This window comes from Anoplopoma fimbria, unplaced genomic scaffold, assembly GCF_027596085.1.
Source record: "Anoplopoma fimbria isolate UVic2021 breed Golden Eagle Sablefish unplaced genomic scaffold, Afim_UVic_2022 Un_contig_8541_pilon_pilon, whole genome shotgun sequence".
Taxonomy (NCBI): domain Eukaryota; kingdom Metazoa; phylum Chordata; class Actinopteri; order Perciformes; family Anoplopomatidae; genus Anoplopoma; species Anoplopoma fimbria.
In genome coordinates, this window is record NW_026553253.1 from 15001 (window position 1) to 35095 (window position 20095).

At 39.7% G+C, this 20095-nt stretch overlaps 1 protein-coding gene across 1 annotated transcript in view; it reads left to right on the forward strand.

The window, feature by feature from the left end:
- Window positions 1-12229, forward strand: part of LOC129116412 (NLR family CARD domain-containing protein 3-like) — a 12685-nt gene extending 456 nt beyond the window's left edge. The window contains 10 exon segments of the mRNA XM_054627315.1: window positions 8-157; window positions 449-565; window positions 1810-1907; window positions 3839-3939; window positions 3941-5700; window positions 7087-7260; window positions 8023-8196; window positions 8568-8741; window positions 10830-10876; window positions 11046-12229. Of these exon segments, the coding sequence (XP_054483290.1) occupies window positions 27-157; window positions 449-565; window positions 1810-1907; window positions 3839-3939; window positions 3941-5700; window positions 7087-7260; window positions 8023-8196; window positions 8568-8741; window positions 10830-10876; window positions 11046-11617 (3348 nt within the window). The 5' untranslated portion in view covers window positions 8-26 and the 3' untranslated portion in view covers window positions 11618-12229.
- Window positions 12230-20095: the final 7866 nt, after the last annotated feature.

Genomic DNA, 20095 nt, shown 5'->3' on the forward strand with positions numbered 1-20095 from the left:
CTCTCAGACTGACTTCAGATCAGAAGATGAGTAATTGTGTGGAGGAAGAGGAGGACAGAGCAGAGTCTCTAGTCTCCGGCTGTCTGTCTATGAAGAGTGACATGTCCAAAGGTCTTCCTCTGAACTTCAGTAATGAACCTGGACCCTCAGACACAAAGTAAGAGAACTGCTGCTAACTCATTAATAGGAGTCATTTTCAGTTACTGTACCTCTGACAATGTTTTCTGTTGATTTAGAGATTTTAAGTTGAGTTTGAGGTTCTTCCTCTTATTATCAGTGACCGCTGTCAGTCACCTAGAAAAGCTGTAATGTAATCTAAGAGGACTAATACAAACTGTTAAACCTTCTAAATATCAGCAGTAACAGTAGTTTGTGTATTCAGAGCTCCTTTAATGTCTTTGTTGTTATCAAGGATTCATTATGAATAAAATCATGTTGGTGTTTGCAGAGTTCAGTACAGACAGAGAGCAGAGTCTCCAGTATCCAGCTGTCTGTCTATGAAGAGTGATTGGTCCAATGATCTTCCTCCAGACTTCAGTAATGAACCTGGACCCTCAGACACAAAGTAAGAGACTGTTTTTACTGTGAGCTGACCTGATGAAGATGATGCATTGAGGATGAAGACAAAATATTCTGCTCAAAGATTTATATTGCTGATGCAGAACTATTAGTGCAGATACTGTTTCAGACTAAGATGATCTTAGTCTGGGTTTTATAGCCACAAACTACTGATGTTTTTCTCTGGAGCAAAAAACCTGAGAACCTCCATTTCAGAATTTATTCTTCAAGAAAATACTCAAATTTCTGCCCAAACTTTAAGTCACTGTTCATAATGTGGGAGAATGTGCTTCAAATGTTTAATTCATTTTCTCATATTTGACCTAATCAGCTGTTCAGACCTCAGGTGTTCTTGAATGTGACATCATAATGTGCAACATTGAAAAAGCATTTTTAGAAAAGCTTTGCTCACTTTGATTCTGTGTGTTGATGTTTGAGTTTGTTCTTTAAATAACTACTAAAAATGAAGCTCAAAGGTTTATTTCCTAGTGGTTCAGAGCTTTCAGCTGAAAGCTTTAAATCATTAGTAAGTGGACCTTTGAGTTTAGATTCTCTCCTCCATATATTGTTCCTGAAGGTCAAGAACAAACATCCAGGAGCAGTACTGATGTAAAAGTTATCTGCTGAAAAAAACAGACAGGAAATGGTCAACTGTACATTTGGACCACTTTGTTTTTATATTATATTTGAATTCATGCCTTCATTTGATATTTGACGTAAGAAAGTGACAGAAAACAGACATAAAAAAGTAAAGAGTGTGGACTTGAACCTGAGACTCCACTGTTACATGCTGTGTCTTAGACTGTTGGTCCACCACAACATTTAGACCTTCTAACCTCAGTTCAAACAGAACCAACTCAAGCTAAGCTGCTCAAAGACACAGTGACACAGTAAAGGATAAAATCAGCTCTCTTTAATGGAGGACTTTTTTCTGAAGGAGCTGCAGGAAGTGTTGACTTTGTTATAAACAAACTACAGGCAGATCACTAAATGTTAAATAAGACAACCAGATAGGAGAAGCAGCTAATTAGTGTTTATGAAAGCAGGTTTTTTATGAAAGACTTCAAGAATAAAGGAGTTGAAATAAAAGAACATTTTCATTACAGACTGAACGCTGAATTCAAACAGAGAAGTAACAACACTTTAATTTATTCTCTGTGAACGTCTGAGCTTCAAGACACTTTTGTCCAAATCTGGATATTTAAACAACAATGAACAAATGATTTTAGTGATAAAGAAATGTCTCCACAGAGAGAAGAAGAGGAGTCATGTTTCTGAGGAGGAGCTGCTGTCCAGATCCAGAACAAGAGCTGGACTGCAGACAGCCAGTCAGACCAGCTCTGTACAAAGTAAGACTGTCCATTTCTCTGTGATGTCTTCAGGTCTGGAAACAGGACTTGTTGTTTTAATACAGGGACACTTGTTGGATGACAATGATGTAAACACACAAAGGTAAAAGGTATCATTTATTCACACAAAGGTAAAAGGTATCATTTATTCATGCTAAACCTGCTGAATTAAACACATTTTAATAAAAAAAGTTTTAGTATTTTTACATTCTCTCTCTCAAGAATAAAGAGCTTCTCCTCTCCACTGTTTACATAGCTGGCCGGCTCTCGTCTTTAGTGCACGTAAACGGACGATGGTGCATGTTAGTGCCTTTTAGTGCATGTGACTGTTGTCAGTGTCTTTTAGTGCATCTCTATTCTCTTTGTCTCTCTGTCTCTCTCTCTCTCTCTCTCTCTCTCTCTCTCTCTGTCTGCTCTGTCTCTCTCTCTGTCTCTCTCTCTCTCTCTCTGTTCTATCAGAGTCTCTCTCCTCTCCACTGTTTACATCTCTCTCTGAGTGCATTATGCATTCATCTTCAAGCGTGCCCTCTGGTTAGCTCACAGCCTGTCCTATACGATCGAGACACAATAGTGTCGAGGCCCCTTGAATTCCTTTTTGTTTTTTAATCAGGAAGTTATATATATTTTAAATAGATTAAAACTGTAGAGTGTCATAAATAAGTTTGAAAGGTACAGATGTATACTTTTATTTTTGTTTTACTGTGAAGAGTTTATGTGGTTAAAGGAAGTAGGATTCGTGAATAAAGGTAATACTGGTTGTTCATTGGTTGAGATAGGTGGGATCACAGGTGAAAGGAAGTTAAAGTGAAGCATGTGTGAAATCGGATCGTAATGTGAAGATTTGTGAAAGTTTGTGCAAATAAGACAATCTGCACCAGATACTCATTCTACATCTAAGCTGGAGATATTTCAGCCCAAAGTTTATCGCATAGTTATCCACGTGTTAGTATAGGTATCCAACAGAGTGTTTTATTAGCATTCATTAGCAAAGTGAATGGACTCTTAGCCACTGTATAGCTAACAAACTCATTGTTTACGACGTGAGGACTCTGAGGATTCATCAGTTTGTGCTACAAACAAGTACGTGCAAGTTCACGTGCAGTGACGGAGTTCATCGGGTACGTGGTGTGTGTGTGTGTGTGTGTGTGTGTGTGTGTGTGTGTGTGTGTGTGTGTGTGTGTGTGTGTGTGTGTGTGTGTGTGTGTGTGTGTGTGTGTGTGTGTGTGTGTGTGTGTGGGCCCACTGAGTTTGAATTTAATTGAGTTATAGCATAGAAATCTAACTGAAGGGATTATTGTTGCAACTCGTGTTATCTTAAGAAACTGAAGTGATTGAGACTGTTTTTATTTTGTTATTTTAAAATTCCCAAAGTAAATCATTGAAATGTTATATTTCTAAAATGTGATTACAGTGTGGAGTTTGGTCATTTCCTTAGATAGAGGTGTCTAAAGGTAAATTGTTTGCATAAAATGACAGGTTAATAATAATAGTGACACATTTCATTCAAGGTTAATATAGAAACGCAAGACAACCAAACCTCAAGTATTAGTAATTGTAGAGTGAGTTATATGTTTTAAAGAACTCAGGGCCCTTCCCTGACTAAACTAGGGATAAGTGGGCTACACATGTCTACACAATAGGACATGAACATATTGTGTGTTTGATTGGTGGATCAGTTTAAATATTACAGGTAGGAAAGAACAGCCTCAGTGAGCTGTTCAGATGAAGAGCTGCAGACGAACAGCTGAGACTCCTCTGCTGTCAATCAAACATGAACACCGACACACAGTCAGAGAGAAAGGAGCTTTTTCAAAAAAAACTATTAACAATAAACGTAAAAATCACTTTGAAGTTATTTCTGACTTCAGGAAGTGATGATGACTTTCTAACCTTCACGTCTTTATATGTTCTCTCTTGTTTCTCTGTTTCAGCAGATAGAGGTCTGCAGGAGGTTCTAGATGAACATAAGATCAGTCTGAGGAGGAGATGTGAACGTGTGACTGAAGGAAGTGATGAAACAGGAAGTGGAACCCCCTCTCAACAGGATCTACACTGAGCTCTACATCACAGAGGGACAGAGTGAAGAGGTTAATACCCAACATGAGGTGAGGCAGCTTGAGTCAGCTTCCAAGAAGAAGACCCTCCATGACACTCCAATCAAGTACCACGACATCTTTAAAGCCTCACCAGACCAACAGAGACGCATCAGAGTCGTTCTGACCAACGGCGTCGCCGGCGTTGGAAAAACCTTCTCAGTGCAGAAGTTCACTCTGGACTGGGCAGAGGGTTTGGAAAACCAAGATGTCAGTCTGGTGATTCTGCTTTCGTTCAGGGAGCTGAACTTGATCAAAGATGAGCAGTACAGTCTTCTGAAGCTGCTCCATGTTTTCCATCCAACATTACAGAAGGTCACAGCAGAGAAGCTCTCTGTCTGTAAACTTCTGTTCATCTTTGATGGTCTGGATGAAAGCAGACTTTCATTGGATTTCCACAACAACAAGGTCGTGTCTGATGTCACACAGAAGACATCAGTCAACGTGCTGCTGACAAACCTCATCGAGGGGAATCTGCTTCCCTCGGCTCTCGTCTGGATAACTTCCAGACCTGCAGCAGCCAATCAGATCCCTCCTACACGTGTTGACAGGGTAACAGAAGTACGAGGCTTCACGGACCCCCAGAAGGAGGAGTACTTCAGGAGGAGATTCAGTGATGAAGAGCTGTCCAGCAGAATCATCTCACACATCAAGACATCCAGGAGCCTCCACATCATGTGTCTAATCCCAGTCTTCTGCTGGATCACTGCTACAGTTCTGGACCACATGTGGACTACAGACCAGAGAGGAGAGCTGCCCAAGACCCTGACTGACATGTACTCACACTTCCTGCTGGTCCAGACAAAGAGGAAGAAGCAGAAGTACCATGAGGGACACAAGACGAGTCCACAGGAGCTGATGGAGGCTGACAGGGAAGTTCTTCTGAAGCTGGGGAGGCTGGCGTTTGAACATCTGGAGAAAGGAAACATCATGTTCTACCAAGAAGACCTGGAGCAGTGTGGTCTTGATGTCACAGAGGCCTCGGTGTACTCAGGAGTTTGTACAGAGATCTTCAAAAGAGAGAGTGTGATCTTCCAGAAAACAGTCTACTGCTTTGTTCATCTGAGTGTTCAAGAGTTTCTGGCTGCCGTCTACATGTTCCACTGTTTCACAAACAGGAACACAGAGGTACTGAAGGACTTCATGGGGGAAGACTGGAAAAATGAACATCCCTGGAACATCAAAGCCTTTCTTCTTGAGAAGATGTTTTTTGGAATCAATAAAAGCCCTGAACCATCTCTGGAGGACTTCCTGAAGAGAGCCATGGAGAAATCCCTTCAAAGTAAAAATGGCCACCTGGACCTGTTTGTCCGCTTCCTTCATGGCCTCTCTCTGGAGTCCAACCAGAGACTCTTAGGAGGCCTGCTGGGTCAGACAGACAACAGTCCAGAAATCATCCAGAGAGCCATCAACAACCTGAAGGAGATGAACAGTGATGAAATCTCTCCTGACAGAAGCATCAACATCTTCCACTGTCTGATGGAGATGAACGACCTCTCAGTACATCAGGAGATCCAAGAGTTCCTGAAGTCAGAGAACAGATCAGAGAAGAAACTCTCAGAGATCCACTGCTCAGCTCTGGCCTACATGCTGCAGATGTCAGAGGAGGTTCTGGATGAGTTGGACCTGAAGAAGTACAACACATCAGAGGAGGGACGATGGAGACTGATTCCAGCTGTGAGGAACTGCAGAAAGGCTCAGTAAGTCCAGATGTGATTAACTTTATGAATCCGTGTAGATCAGGAGTTTAGTTCTTCAAATATAGACAATATAAAATTGTTATTATTCTTAAAACAGTTTTCCAGTTTTATTTAGTCACAGATGTTCTTGTTGTTTCAAATGCTGCCAGTGAAAACATGTTTATGTTTCAGTTGGTTGTGTTACACTGTGAAGTTAATGGACACAGTTATTCTATTTATTTCTAATGATTGTTATATGTTATATTTATATATTTCTTCCTCTATTTATCTCCCTTTGGGTGATGGAGGCGACATGCAAACCTGGTAAAACAAATGAAGGACTTTAGAGGTTGTGTTTGAGGTTTTATCACAGCAGCATTTTATCACAACATATAGCAGTATTTTACAGTCATCAGTTCATGTACTTTAGTTATTATTACAAGAGGAGGTTCTGAAGGTGTCTTACATCATCACACTTACAGGTAATACCTGATTATTTTAACACTATGCTTAAGAGTTTAAATAAGATCTGTATCAGGCCACACCCCCTTCTTAAAAAAAGGACCAGAAAACAAAAACAAACAAACCAACTTGAATTCAGGGTTCTACCTTAGATTGTTTAAATACATTTTTATGAATCGGCTTTAAATTTGTTTGAATTCTTTATGTTCTTATTATTATTATTTCTATTATTATTTAAAATGTGTTTTTATTGAAACCAAATTGCCATTTTTTCAATAAACAAATACACGTGAGAAAAACAAACAGGGAAACCATTCATCCCCCCCCACCACCACCAGGTTTTATAGAAATGTCTCCCTCTTTCACAATGAAATAATAGAAAACTAAATACACAAATAAAAATACAATACAATGAAGTAAGATGTGAGGTCCTAAAGTATGTTAATACAGTTTATATTACAACATTAAGTAGACAATAAGAGCACAGGAGGACAAATGTTGGTACTACTTCATAGCCAGTGGGCTGTAATGATGGTCGTAGTGAGGCCAGAAAAGAGTCCATATGTTTTCATACGCTGCTGGTTTCCTCCTCAAACTAGACAAGATCTTTTCAGGTCAACTGCAGGATGTTGATGAAGAAGGCCTCATGCTAACGTTGTGGAGACAGACATGGGATCAGATCACACTGACAGACTGGACATTATTGAAGCCTCAATGTAACGACACTTTGTCTCCCTTCATCTGCAGATTAAAGAAAAACAAAGATTTAAAGTCTGCAAGTACGAGAGAGAGAGAGATGAGTTATTGTTTCATGTGAGACACAGTGAGATAAGATCAGCTGAACCACTGATGTGAAGAGCAAATGTTCATCAAAACAGGAAGCAGGAAGTAAATATTAAGTGTCCTCTTTCATAATAATATTTTGTAATATTTGTGTCATGACAGACTTTCTGGCTGTGGACTCTCAGAGACTCACTGTGAAGTCGTGGCCTCAGCTCTGAAGTCCAACCCCTCCCATCTGAGAGAGCTCGACCTGAGTAACAACAACCTGCAGGATTCAGGAGTGAAGCTGCTGTCTGCTGGACTGGAGAGTCCACACTGTAGACTGGAGACTCTGAGGTCAGTTCACTGACTGAAAGGTTTCAGGATTTGACTGAAAACAAAAGCTGAATATTTGTTAGAGTAACAGGAAGTAGAGAAATGAAGTGATTGACAGGAGAGTTTTTAGCTTCCACAGACTCACATTGTGGTCCATCAGTCAGTGAAGGTGATGTCAGTCCTGATGAGGCTGTAGAGTGTGTGAGGGAGATGAAGGAGGTTGATGAAGATCTGATGACAGCAGATAAAACTCTGTGTAAACAGAGAGACAAAGACTTGAATGTAAAGCTGAATAAAGGTGAAGTTCTGAACTGTGATGATCTTCATGATATCAGAAGCTGATGAGGCTGCTAAAGAGACAACCACACAGCTGCTGTGGTGAGATTAAACCAGAGCTCAGAGTGATAACCAGCAGCCTAACACAGGCCCAAACGTCTCAACAAAGCAGGATGTTAGAAGATCAGCTGGAGAAGACAAAGGTCTTTGTTGTAATTACTAGAAAAAGAGCAGTCATAGTGGAAGTGGCTCTTCAACAAGAGATGGTTATGAAACAACAGAAACACTTGAATTTGTATTAAACGCTAATAAACAACAATAAATATCCACCCCTAATCCCTATGGTGTACTGCAGTACTTCCTGTATACAGTAGAGTACACTGAACCTAAACTGTATCGTGTTCTGTGTAGAACAACAAGCATGTTATCCACTTTCACTGAACAAATTATCTTTGTTCTTTCTGACATTATTATTATTTTTCTTCTTGTTGATTGTTGTCTCTTCAGACTGAGTGACTGTAACCTCTCAGAGAGAAGCTGTGAAGCTCTGTCCTCAGTCCTCAGCTCCCAGTCCTCTAGTCTGAGAGAGCTGGACCTGAGTAACAACGACCTGCAGGATTCAGGAGTGAAGCTGCTGTCTGCTGGACTCGAGAGTCCACACTGTAAACTGGAAACTCTCAGGTCAGGATTCAATTAATGTCCACTTAAATCCTGATTTACATTAATGGGTAAACTCGTAACCTTCATCAGATTATCTCTGCTTGTGTGATTTCAATCACATATTACATTTTAATATATTTCTATAAACATATAATATATTGTTTTTTCTCACTCTGCTGTTATAATTTGAAATATCAGAAACCAGTGATACCAGTAATGTTGTCAGATTGTTGATGGACATTGGTGGGTGTTTGGTTGTGACTAGAAACCAATCAGTACCAATGTTAATGTAACCCCACAGTAGCCGACAGTATCTCAGTACTGCAGAAACCTTCCAGCCCTCACAGTTCCCTCAGATCATGTGACATGTGTGTTGTTTGGTGTGTTTGCAGGCTGTCAGGCTGTCTGATCACAGAGGAAGGCTGTGCTTCTCTGGACTCAGCTCTGAGCTCCAACCCCTCCCATCTGAGAGAGCTGGACCTGAGCTACAATCATCCAGGAGACTCAGGAGTGAAGCTGCTGTCTGCTGTACTGGAGGATCCACACTGGAGACTGGAAACTCTCAGGTATGAAGAGGCCTGCTGCAGCCACAGACAATCAGTCTGATAGAGGAGGTAGAGCTGGTTAATATGACCCTGACACACCAAGCTGACCTCAAACTACCAGAGACTCATCAAACTGTTTGTGTCCCACATCAGACGATCAATACAGACAGAAGTAGTCAGGGAACAGTAGCCAGGATGAGCCAGAACAGGGAGGGAAGGTGATGAAACTGTTGTTTTTCTGGAGCGTTGTCTTGTTTCAACATTAGAAAATAGGACAGTGGTGTATCCTGACACGTTGACGGCCATCATGGTGGGTTGACATGCCTCAACGTCGTCACGCTGCAGGTTTGTGGGCTCATATCAAACAATAGTTGGATGATTTGATGTTCTTCATCTGCCGCCAGTGTGTGTTGTCCTTTAGTCCAGACATTATTGTGAAAAGACAAACAGACAAAGAATCAACCTGTTTAAAATGGCGAAGAGTCATTTGGTGGTGATGAACCCACTGATAATTGTCTCCATCTCTGCAGCTCTACAGAGCTTTTTAGCCTCTTTTAGCTCTTAGTTTTGGTTTTTGCAGCATTGCAGCACACTTTTTGGTTCAGTCTCAGTGTTTCCAGCAGCTGTTTTCATCCAACAAGCTGTGATGAAGCCTCTGTACACTACCTGCTCAGTAGCAAACAGCAGACAGACTCATTAGAGACTAGCTGGTGAACATAGTGGAGCATTTAGCAGCTAAAGAGACAGATATTTCCCTCAGGAGGTGGTGGAGACCAAAAACAGAGCTAAAAAAGAGAGGACTTTTCATCAGGTGACACAAATACAAAGACTCCTGATGAATCATCATGTTGATCTGTAACTGCTTTACTTCACCATTTCTGAGGACAATAAACAAAAACAGAAATTAGACCCCTTTAAAATAAGACATAGCACTTTCAAAATAAATCAAATTAACATTAGCAAAATGATAAAGTCAATCAGTTGGAAAAATATGCAGAACTGAATTAGCTTTAACAAAATATTTCAACATTCAACTTAAATCTATTCAGCTTCCTATGGCTAAATCCCTTACCCTTTTTTTACTCAGAGATAAATACTTAATTTCTAACATGGGCCCACCACAGATAAACGGCACAGTGGGCTCCAGGTTTTAACAAACTACATTTATTTCATCCAAAATAAACAAAGTTGCAGGACCTGTCGTGGCTCCGTGTGTTGCTGCCTTCAGAGTCCTCAGCAGAGCAAAGACACAGAAAGTCAAACTCACAGTTCAGTGAAAGTCTTGTAGGCAGTTCGTTGTCCAACAGTCCAGGCGACAGCGAGGTGTGACAGGTCACTCATCAGAAACACAAACCAACAGTCCTTCAGTCCACAATGGCTCCTCTGTTCCAAATACAAACTTTCAGCTACACACAGACACAGTCGCACAAACATTCAAAATCAACTGAGATTTAATCAATAAATGAGCTCAGTGTCCACAGCTTCAGTTTTTCTTCTGTTTACTTGAACATTCATCAAGCATCTACTTCATGTTTCTCTGCAGTTTCTGAGCGTTCTGTCCTTCTCACTGCCACAATCCCTATTTCTTGACCTTTTTTTACTACCCAGATAAATATTTATTAGAATATAAACCACAGGTGGGCTGATTGAAACACTTGCAAAATAAAATCAAACACCATAACTCAAACTAAAGGCACAATCAGTTTACTCACTGTTTGCCTTCAATATTGTTTAGAACTGTTTATTTCAACTCTTATTCACTTATTTAAATCCTGCCTTATTTATGACTAAAGTATCTTAATCTCTCAGTTAACCATTTTTATTAAACTAAATTACTTTCAGTTTAATTGCCTTACTGAGTCATTTCATCCAACTTTATAATAAACTATTAAGAACTTATTTTAATCCCTAACTTTTACACCAGGGCTACATGAATAAGTGAACATAATGAGCTGTCGTCATCGGCCAATCAGAAGAAGCTCCATGAAGTAAAAGAATATCATGTGATTAATAATAAGTGCTCCATGTGAACATGAATACAAAGCTCTGTGTATGAGACGATGTAATGTCCATGTTTCCATGCTGCTCTGACCCCCCTCCTCCTTTCAGGGTGGAGCCTGCTGGAGTCCGATGGTTCAGACCAGGTCTGAGGAAGTGTAAGTGTGCTTTGAATCTGACTCATGAAAACAAAGCAGCACACATTCAACCATCTTCAAACTGTGACATCACTCATTCACATCTCTGATGTCATCATCACAGTGTCAACAGATGAACAGATGATAGATTAATAACTGCAGCTGTATTGTGTCTTGTTCTCTCCATCAGATTCCTGTGAACTCACACTCGACACAAACACAGTGAACAGAAACCTCAAACTGTCTGACAACAACAGGAAGGTGACACATGTGGAGGAGGATCAGTCATATCCTGATCATCCAGACAGATTTGACCACTGGAAGCAGCTGCTGTGTAGAACTGGTCTGACTGGTCGCTGTTACTGGGAGGTCGAGTGGAGAGGAGACGTTTATATATCAGTGAGTTACAGAGGAATCAGAAGGAGAGGAGACAGTGAAGACTGTTGGTTTGGATGGAATGATCAGTCCTGGAGTCTGTTCTGCTCTGATGATGGTTACTATGTCCGTCACAATAAGACAGAAACACCCATCTCCTCCTCCTCCTCCTCCTCCTCCTCCTCCTCCTCTGGTAGAGTAGCAGTGTATGTGGACTGTCCTGCTGGCTCTCTGTCCTTCTACAGAGTCTCCTCTGACACACTGATCCACCTCCACACCTTCAACACCACATTCACTGAACCTCTTTATCCTGGGTTTTGGGTTCTGGTCATCTGGTTCCTCAGTGTCTCTGTGTTCTCTGTAGGAGGGAGAGTCTCCTCCTGGTAGAGAAACTTTCTCTCTGCTGACCAGATAGTTCAGTCTGTACAGGATCACACACAGCTGATGTTAGTTAGTACCAACCTGATCTCTCAGTGGTTGTAAATGCAGTCTGAGCAGGTGAGGGGTACCTGAGCTGGTCTGGACTCTGGGGGGTTGAGAGCTCTCTGGGACTTGTGGTGTTGCAGATGGATGGCTGAAAGAGCTGAGCGAGGTCCATGTAATTACCTGAAATGATCAGTTGTCTGAGAGAAGGTGTGAAACATGTTTTACTTTGTGTATAAAACTGAACTTTGTTGTGTTTGAAACATTTGTTTGTGTGAAGAAAAACCTACGAATGTCAAACAAGAGTCTTTCTGGATCAAATTCATCATCTGTGGGAAAATAATCACAACGTGTAAAGAGTTGTTTTGATTAGAACAAACTAAATTCATCATCTTGTGTCATTGTGTAACAAATGAACAAACTTTGATAAGTGATGTTGAAATAATAATAAATCAAAGTTTTGGGATGATTCTAGATAATAAGCCACATAAACATGTCAAAGGAAAAATGACAAAATCCATCACAACACTGTATAAAATGATTGATTTATTAAATAAAGCTTCATTATTCACGTTGTATTGTTCACTTTGACTTCCATTCATCACTGACGGTGTGCTAGTTTGGGGAAACTCATAGAAACAAATCAAAAGAGAGACAAAAGAAGTTTGAACCAAACTACTGATCAAGAACCAACTCAGCTGTTTATTCAATGAAAGGCTGATCAATTCAGAGAGTTGGTGGATTTTCAAACATCACAGATCAAATAAAGTGAGAAACTAATGAGGACCTGAAAGAGTCCAAATGATTTGGGAGGAATCTGCAGGTTTAAGGACTGATGTCAAAAATCACTTGTGTTAAAGAGGTGAACTTGTGGAGCAGCTGTAGTGAGGAAATCAATCATTCAATAAAGAATCATTTAATGAACAAATATAAAAGAGATCAGAGCGACATGTTGGCGTTAGTATAGTAGAGATAGTGTCACATTAGTCTGACGTCAAACCGCTAAAAGACTCAATAATCTGCAGCTTTTCACTCTGAAACAAAATAAATCTTTTGTTTTCTACTCAACAGTTTTTTCTATAAAGTTTTAATTTCACTTCATTCCAAAGTTTTCCTCCAGTGGTCAGAGTGAAGTAGAAAACCAACGCTGTCGTGTCTGGGTTCATGACATCATCAGGAGGAGAACGGAGCTGCTTTCACTAAAACTATCAGGTCACATGGTCTCTGCTGTTTTGTCTCAAGGGGGTGACTACAAAGAGACCCAGAACAATGACAAAAAAACTCAGAACAATGACAAAGAAACACAAACACCCTCAGGGACGCAAAAAAACCAAAGAAAACAACAACAAAGAGAACAAAAGAGAAAAAAATGACTCAACGACTCAAAAGAACCACAAAAAGACTTAAACAAACAAAAAGAGATCAATAAGAGACACAAAACAGCTACAAAGACTCACACAAGGACAACTAAGAGACACAAAAAGACTCAAAACAACCACAATGACCACAAAGAGATGCAAAGCAAACACAAGGAGATACAAAACAACCACAGAGACGCAAAACGACGACCAAGAGACTCAAAGCCAGACAAGGAGACAAAAACTAACACAAGATGAGCACAAAGAGAGGCAAAGAACTACAAAGAGACTCAACACAACTACACAGAGTCATGAAACGTCTACAAAGGGACAGGAAGTATTACCATACAACTCACAGTCGCACTGCAATATATAGTTTTACTTCCTAGAAAATGATGACTTTTGAATGAGACATTGTTAGAAATAAGGAAATACATTTTCCACCTGAAAGAGCTTATAATTCAAATAAGCTATGAGGTTGGTTTTCTGAAGTGAACTGAACATGTTTTCATTCTTTTTCTAACAGACAGTGAAAATGACTTCTTGACAGTGTGTTGATGTAATACCAGCATCTTTAGCCTACTACAGTTTCAATGTCTATATCTGTAAAACATTTCACAGGCAGGAAACAAGTTCATATTTATTTAACTCTACACTTAATATAACAATAAAAGCCTGCTAGCATCTTTCTGCTAACAGAATCCCTTCACTGGTTAACACAAGGCTTTTATTCTGAAATATTGGGAGGACAGTGTAGGAAAATACAATTACTTGCTCGACTCCATAAATTAATAGAGCACCGACTTTTAATTGTGGATTGTTCATATCTTCCACATTTGATATCAGACCAGTGGGGACGCAGTCAGTTATGTAGATTGATATTTAGATGAGGACTTGATCTCAGGCTGATTGGATACAACATCAGATCACAGAGGTGAGTGAAGAAGTTTTAATCATTTAAATGCACTTTATTAGTAAGACCATATTTAATAAATGGAGACCTGCTGTTTTTATTCTATGGACTTAATTCTGTATTTTTCTTTAGTACAGAAAAAAAGATCTGTAAACAACTACGTTTAGACTTAAATTCAAGCTGACTTGATTTTAATTTCTCTTGTCTTAATGAGGTTTGGTAAAATTATGTTTGTATTTGTTTTTACAAATCTTGAGGCTTTTATTAAAATCTGTTAATTTGAATTATTGTTCTGATAATATTAATCTGTTGGTGAAGTCATTTACAGAAGAACCTGCAAATATATCATTTATTTTCAGCCATGTTGTGTTCCCATACATTTTAAATATAAAACAGTGTTGATGAAGTTATTAATAATTATCAAAAGTGAATAACTTGTTTTTTCTAATATAAGATCAGCCCTTTGTGTTTAAAGGTTTTCAGTTTGTCTCTTTGCAGGAACAGATTTGCGATTTAAAACTGTTGTGATAACTGAGACAAAAGCATCATTGAAACATTGTAATAAAAACCCAAATATGTATCAATAATATGTTAATATACAACAAATATGTAAATATAGATGTGACTGTGAAAACAAAATGGCCGTGGAGGATTCATTAATAACGAGAGGCCAAATGAAATGTATTTATTAAAATAAATAAAACAACATATCTAATTCATTCTATCAATAAAATAAAATAAAATCTAACATGACGTCGACTTGTTTCTGTTGTTTTCGTCCATGCTTTGTGCATTCGAGTGGTTTAATGTTGGAAAAAAAATGCAACCAATCAGATCTCTTTCTCTCCGTGTCTCCGGGTAGAATATCCTCCATCCGGGGTATTCTGTGTCCTCCATAGAACGCCCTGACAGTTGAACGGAATGAGAGCGTGAACGTTTGGAGTGACAATTTGATCAACCAATCATATTTGGATTTGTAGCCAGTGGGCGTGTCCTCTCAGAATGACGTCAGAAGGAGGAGCTGACAATACGTTTCTATTGGTTCGTTGGAGTTGACTCCGCCTCTAAAGTGGAGGAGAGCAGCAGCAGGGGGGATCTATGAATGAAAACACAGGAAGTCATTTCCAGGAAACCTGAACCTTCTGATCGACAACGGGAGGATTTTACTGATCAAAGAGAGCCTTTGGTAACCCATCGAGGAGGAGTTATCAAAACCTGATCAAAGTTAAAATTAGGTTGACCTGAAACCAAATAACGACCATTGACATCGTCAAGGTTTTGGTGTTTTACTGTTCTTCTTTATTCTCCATGTTCATGCACAAGCTGTATTTATAATGTATTAGTTATTTAATCAGTTTTCATTGTATTATTATTTTTTTTTTTAAACTATAACTATAACTATAATATGTAATGGTTTGCATTGTTTGATGTAAACCATCGGCTGTCCTACCTACAGTGTGGTACCCTGGGTGTAGAGCCTCCAACATGCTTTAGGGGACCCTGGATCTCTATCCCCGGCAAATACATCCAAGCACCACATTAATATATTAATACACATGCTTAATTATAGTCCGATCTACCGTGCTCTAGATGGGCAGTGATATTATGAGCCTGTTCATTCCGGGCCCTGGACTGGCCCTGGAATGGGGGGGCCCATAACTGGACCCCCATGAAGTTGGGATTAATTATTGTATGTATACTTCAAAATGTGTTGATTTAGAGAAGAAAAGTGCTTTATTTGCATTCAATTAATGACTCCTAGATTGTTTGCCTTCATTGCCCTTGAAAAAACGGCCAATAACCCCCTATCACCCCTATGCCAAAATGGTTTGGTCTTTGGAGAAGAAAAAAGACGACATCATTCCATTAGTGGTCAGTGCGCGAGTTGACTCAACATGCACAAGTCAGGAGCCCTGAAAAAAAGAAAGGCGAAAAAGAGAGGAAGAAGCCGAAAGCCTGAGGGGATCTCTTTATAAATATTTCAGAAAAGACTCAGGTGATGCTGCAGGTACCAGTAAAGGCAGCTGTGCAGCACAGCCAGGTAAGACACGGCCAACTTTTTCCAGCCCCGTCGTCAAGTAACACAGGCACAGGCGGCGTGTCAAACATATTAGCGCAGCACCACATGAGCAAGTCACACGGAGATCAATATCAGACAGACAGGGGGCATTGAATAAGATAAGATAAGATAAGATAAGATAATCCTTTATTAGTCCCGCAGCGGGGAAATTTGCAGGCTTACAGCAGCATAGAGTTAAAGTGCACACAAGAGACATAGTAAGAAAGACAAGATAAAAATAAAAATGAAAATAAAAAATAAAAATAAAATAAAAAAACAAGTATTATAAATAAGCAATAAAAACAGTAGAAAAACACAATAACTGAAATATAATATTTACAGACAGAAAAAAAAACTATATTAACTATTATTGCACAGTGTTTTTATTGTCATGTGTCATGTGGTCTGCTGGGAGCAGAGCTGGTTGTGCAGCCTGACAGCAGCAGGAAGGAAGGACCTGCAGTACCTCTCCTTCACCACCGGGGGTGAAGCAGCCGGTGGCTGAAGGAGCTGCACAGAGCTGCCAGGGTGTCCTGCATGGGGTGGGAGGTGTTGTTCATCAGGGATGACAGCTTGGCCATCACCCTCCTGTCTCCCACCACCTCCACCGTATCCAAATAATTTGATAACCACAACGGCTTTATTACACTGTGTTTCATACGCCTATATCTAATTGAATCTTAGAATATGCACATTACCCCGCAAATAGGCCCATGTCCAAATCAAATGTTTCAGGCAGGCACGCGCTGCGCACTCCAATCAGGCTGAATTGATTTGAGAATCATTCCCAGTCAGCTGAATTACAGCCAGTGTAACGCGGCTCATGGTTTAAAATAAGCCAGTGGCATGGCAACATGTGAAATTGCCATTTAGATAGAGTTGGATGTAACGAATGGGTTATAAACGTGACGTTTTGGGGTAGCCTGTAACTTAGTTTCTGATTGCCGTTAACTTGAAACTCGCCAGATGAATGGGCTCCGCCTTGTTCCCCAAACATTCTCTGGAAGTTCAGCGGACATAAACGCGGGTCTGGCGATAAATAAAAGTACCCTTGACATGATTCCCCTTGGTCAAGTGAAAAATGGTCGATGAAATGTGCAGTTAATGAGCTCTAAGTGAATACAATAGCGTGAGTTTTATTGTGGTATGATTCTGAAAGCCATAACTTCACTCAGTCCATATCCATAGCCTATCCAATTAAAGTTGTAAATAAAAAAATGTTTTGGGGGGGGGGCCCATTGAGAGAATTTTGTCCCGGGCCCAGCCAAACCTGTCACTCAAGTTACAGTTACAACATGTTTACATGTGTTAATGCTCATAATCCTCCTTGTTTTTCTTATCCTGGCTGTCCTGAAGAGTTTTACTTCACTTCCGTAACATTAGGACCTCATAAAGCTACCTAAATGAAGGGGAGAATTCAAACGAGCCGTTCCAGGCAGCTCAGGAGCAGTGTTTCTGAGGGGGAGGGTAACTCCTTTTAGGCGTGGACTTCAGGTTTTACACTCTACGGACCTTTTACATGTACAAAAATATATATAACACACTAAAGAAGAGGGAAAAAGTGGAAAACATAATAGGGCCACTTTAAATCAAACATTACAGAAGTGGTCACTGCAGACACACCTGGTGGAGATCTGCATTCTACAGAGGGCACGTTTCAAGTTTTTACTTGTTATGGATTTATTATTATTGCGGATTAATAACAAGTACCGTATTTTCCGCACTATAGGGCGCACTGGATTATAAGGCGCACTGTCAATGAATGGTCTATTTTCGATCTTTTTTCATATATAAGGCGCACCGGACTATAAGGCGCATTAAGCGAAACAAAACAGTCAGTCAGTCAAACTTTATTAAACGTGTTCACAATAACTCTCAACATTGTTCAAACGTTAATGAGCGTATTCACAATAACTCCCAACCCTGTTCAGTTGTAACACGTAAAAAAAACAGTCTGAAACCGCTAAATCAAACGTTAGCGTATTCACAATAACTACTGCGTGACTGACAGCCTTGAGTTTGAAGTCCGCGTCGTAAGCGTGTCTCTTGACAGGAGCCATGTTGGGGTCCTTATACACACACACTGTAATATTATGGTGAAGCACAGTATGTATTACTCCTGACGCTCCTGACTACGGTAGCCGTAATGCTGCTGCGGTGCGGCTTTGTAGTTTACCAAAGTCGTACTAAAACATTTTGACAGAGCGCCGTGTACCACACAAAATCGCTTCGAGGTCAGTAAGCACAACCAGAATTAATCCATATATAAGGCGCTCCGGATTACAAGGCGTCGTTTTTGAGAAAATGAAAGGCTTTTAAGTGCGCCTTATAGTGCGGAAAATACGGTAGTAATTATCCCTCTCTGTTCTTGTTCAGGGGAAAGTGATTCATAATTGTTTACTTTATTTCAGCTGTTGAGGCGAAATATAGTAAGTAAAGTCTTATTTCATATTTCAAGGGTGGAAAATAAATAAATGGCATTCTCTTTCTTTCTTATTGAATGCTGCTTGTTTTTTTGTGCTTTAACATTTTCATTCAATGTTTTGCTTTGGCACATTTAAGACGACATTTATCTCACTGACCTGATGCAAATGTTGTGGGCTGTCCAAAGCATATCACCTGACACTATCTAATCATGTCTTACATCCACACCAGTGGTGTGCAAGCATGTGTGAAGATGTTGTCTGTGATAGTAAATATTCTAGTATTGTAGCTCGGCTGACATCAACCCAGTGTGAAAGTGAACTGGTGCTTAGGCATAACATATTCTAAAACTTTAGTTTGTCAACAAACTTTGTGTGCTGTATTTAAAAAAGGTTTAGGTTTTGTAGGTTTTACACACTCTCTACATAAACGTAAATACTAGCGAGGAGAATGTCTACAGAAATGTAATATTTTCATACTTTTTTTGTACTTATATATAGGTTGAAATTAAATATTAATTGAATATATGAATATAATATATTTTATATGATACTAATAGATGGCTCGTTTTTTTTTATGCTAAAGTTGCTTTGAGTCACTGACCTTATAGAAGAAGTGGACGTTGTCATTGTGACAGCACCCGTTGGTTTGCCAATCGCTATTTTGTTCGTTTCCAACCAGAAGTGACATGAGATGGAATGTTACAATTAAAGTTCATGAAGTGGAAACACACTGTGAAAGGGTTAAAGTTGTAAGACGAAAACACAGACAACTCCCAGACCAGACAACGCCATGATAGCAACTAAATGGACCATAATTTACTAAATGAACATCATGCTGTATTGAAGAAGACTTGAAACTAGAGATTGAGACCATAAACTCATGTTTACAATGTTTACTGAGGGAATAAATCAAGAGAGAAGTAGAGTCATTTTCTCATAGACTTCTATACAACCAGAGGAGTCGCCCCTGGTGGACAGGAGAGAGAAGGCAAGTTTAAGGCTCTTCTGCATTGGCTTCACTTTTCTGACCTGCCACCTGCTTTGAAGGCAACCTTAGAACTGAGAGTTATTTATGGAGCTTCCTACACTTACTCTGAGAAAGGGGAAGCATTAGGAGACAGTGTGACGTCATAGATTTACGTTCTCAGTAGAATTATGTATACATGTTTTATTTCCTTGACAGTAGCAGTTTAATCTAAATGCTGTAAATAGCATTATTTTTATGATTTGGATTTATGTAGGGAATATGATTTAGGTTACTCAATTATCTAGGTTAAATAGGCTAAAATATGACAACATGTTAAAATGGCTCAAATCTCATAGTGATATTTCCCATTAAGCAATTTGCATTATGGTGTAAGTAAACACTGGCTCACTTGGCTTAAACAAAAAATGTATCTACAATTTAAAAAGCGGCTCTACTCCCAGCTCCCTCTTTTTGGTATCAGAACCAAAATATATTTTCATTTATTTTTCTGTTTCTTTGGTACCTGTTACATACATTTTTCTATTAATAATAAGGTGTGCTCCTCAGATTTAAAGCTAGGGTGGGCGATTTTGGAGAAAACAGCCGTTGAGATTCCGTCGCGTGCTCTCTGGCCTCTCCCTGCCACGCTACCTGCTGTAGCTCCTCCCACCGAACGTCAGTTATGCGCGTTCATGTGAATTCAGTTACATTGATAGGAA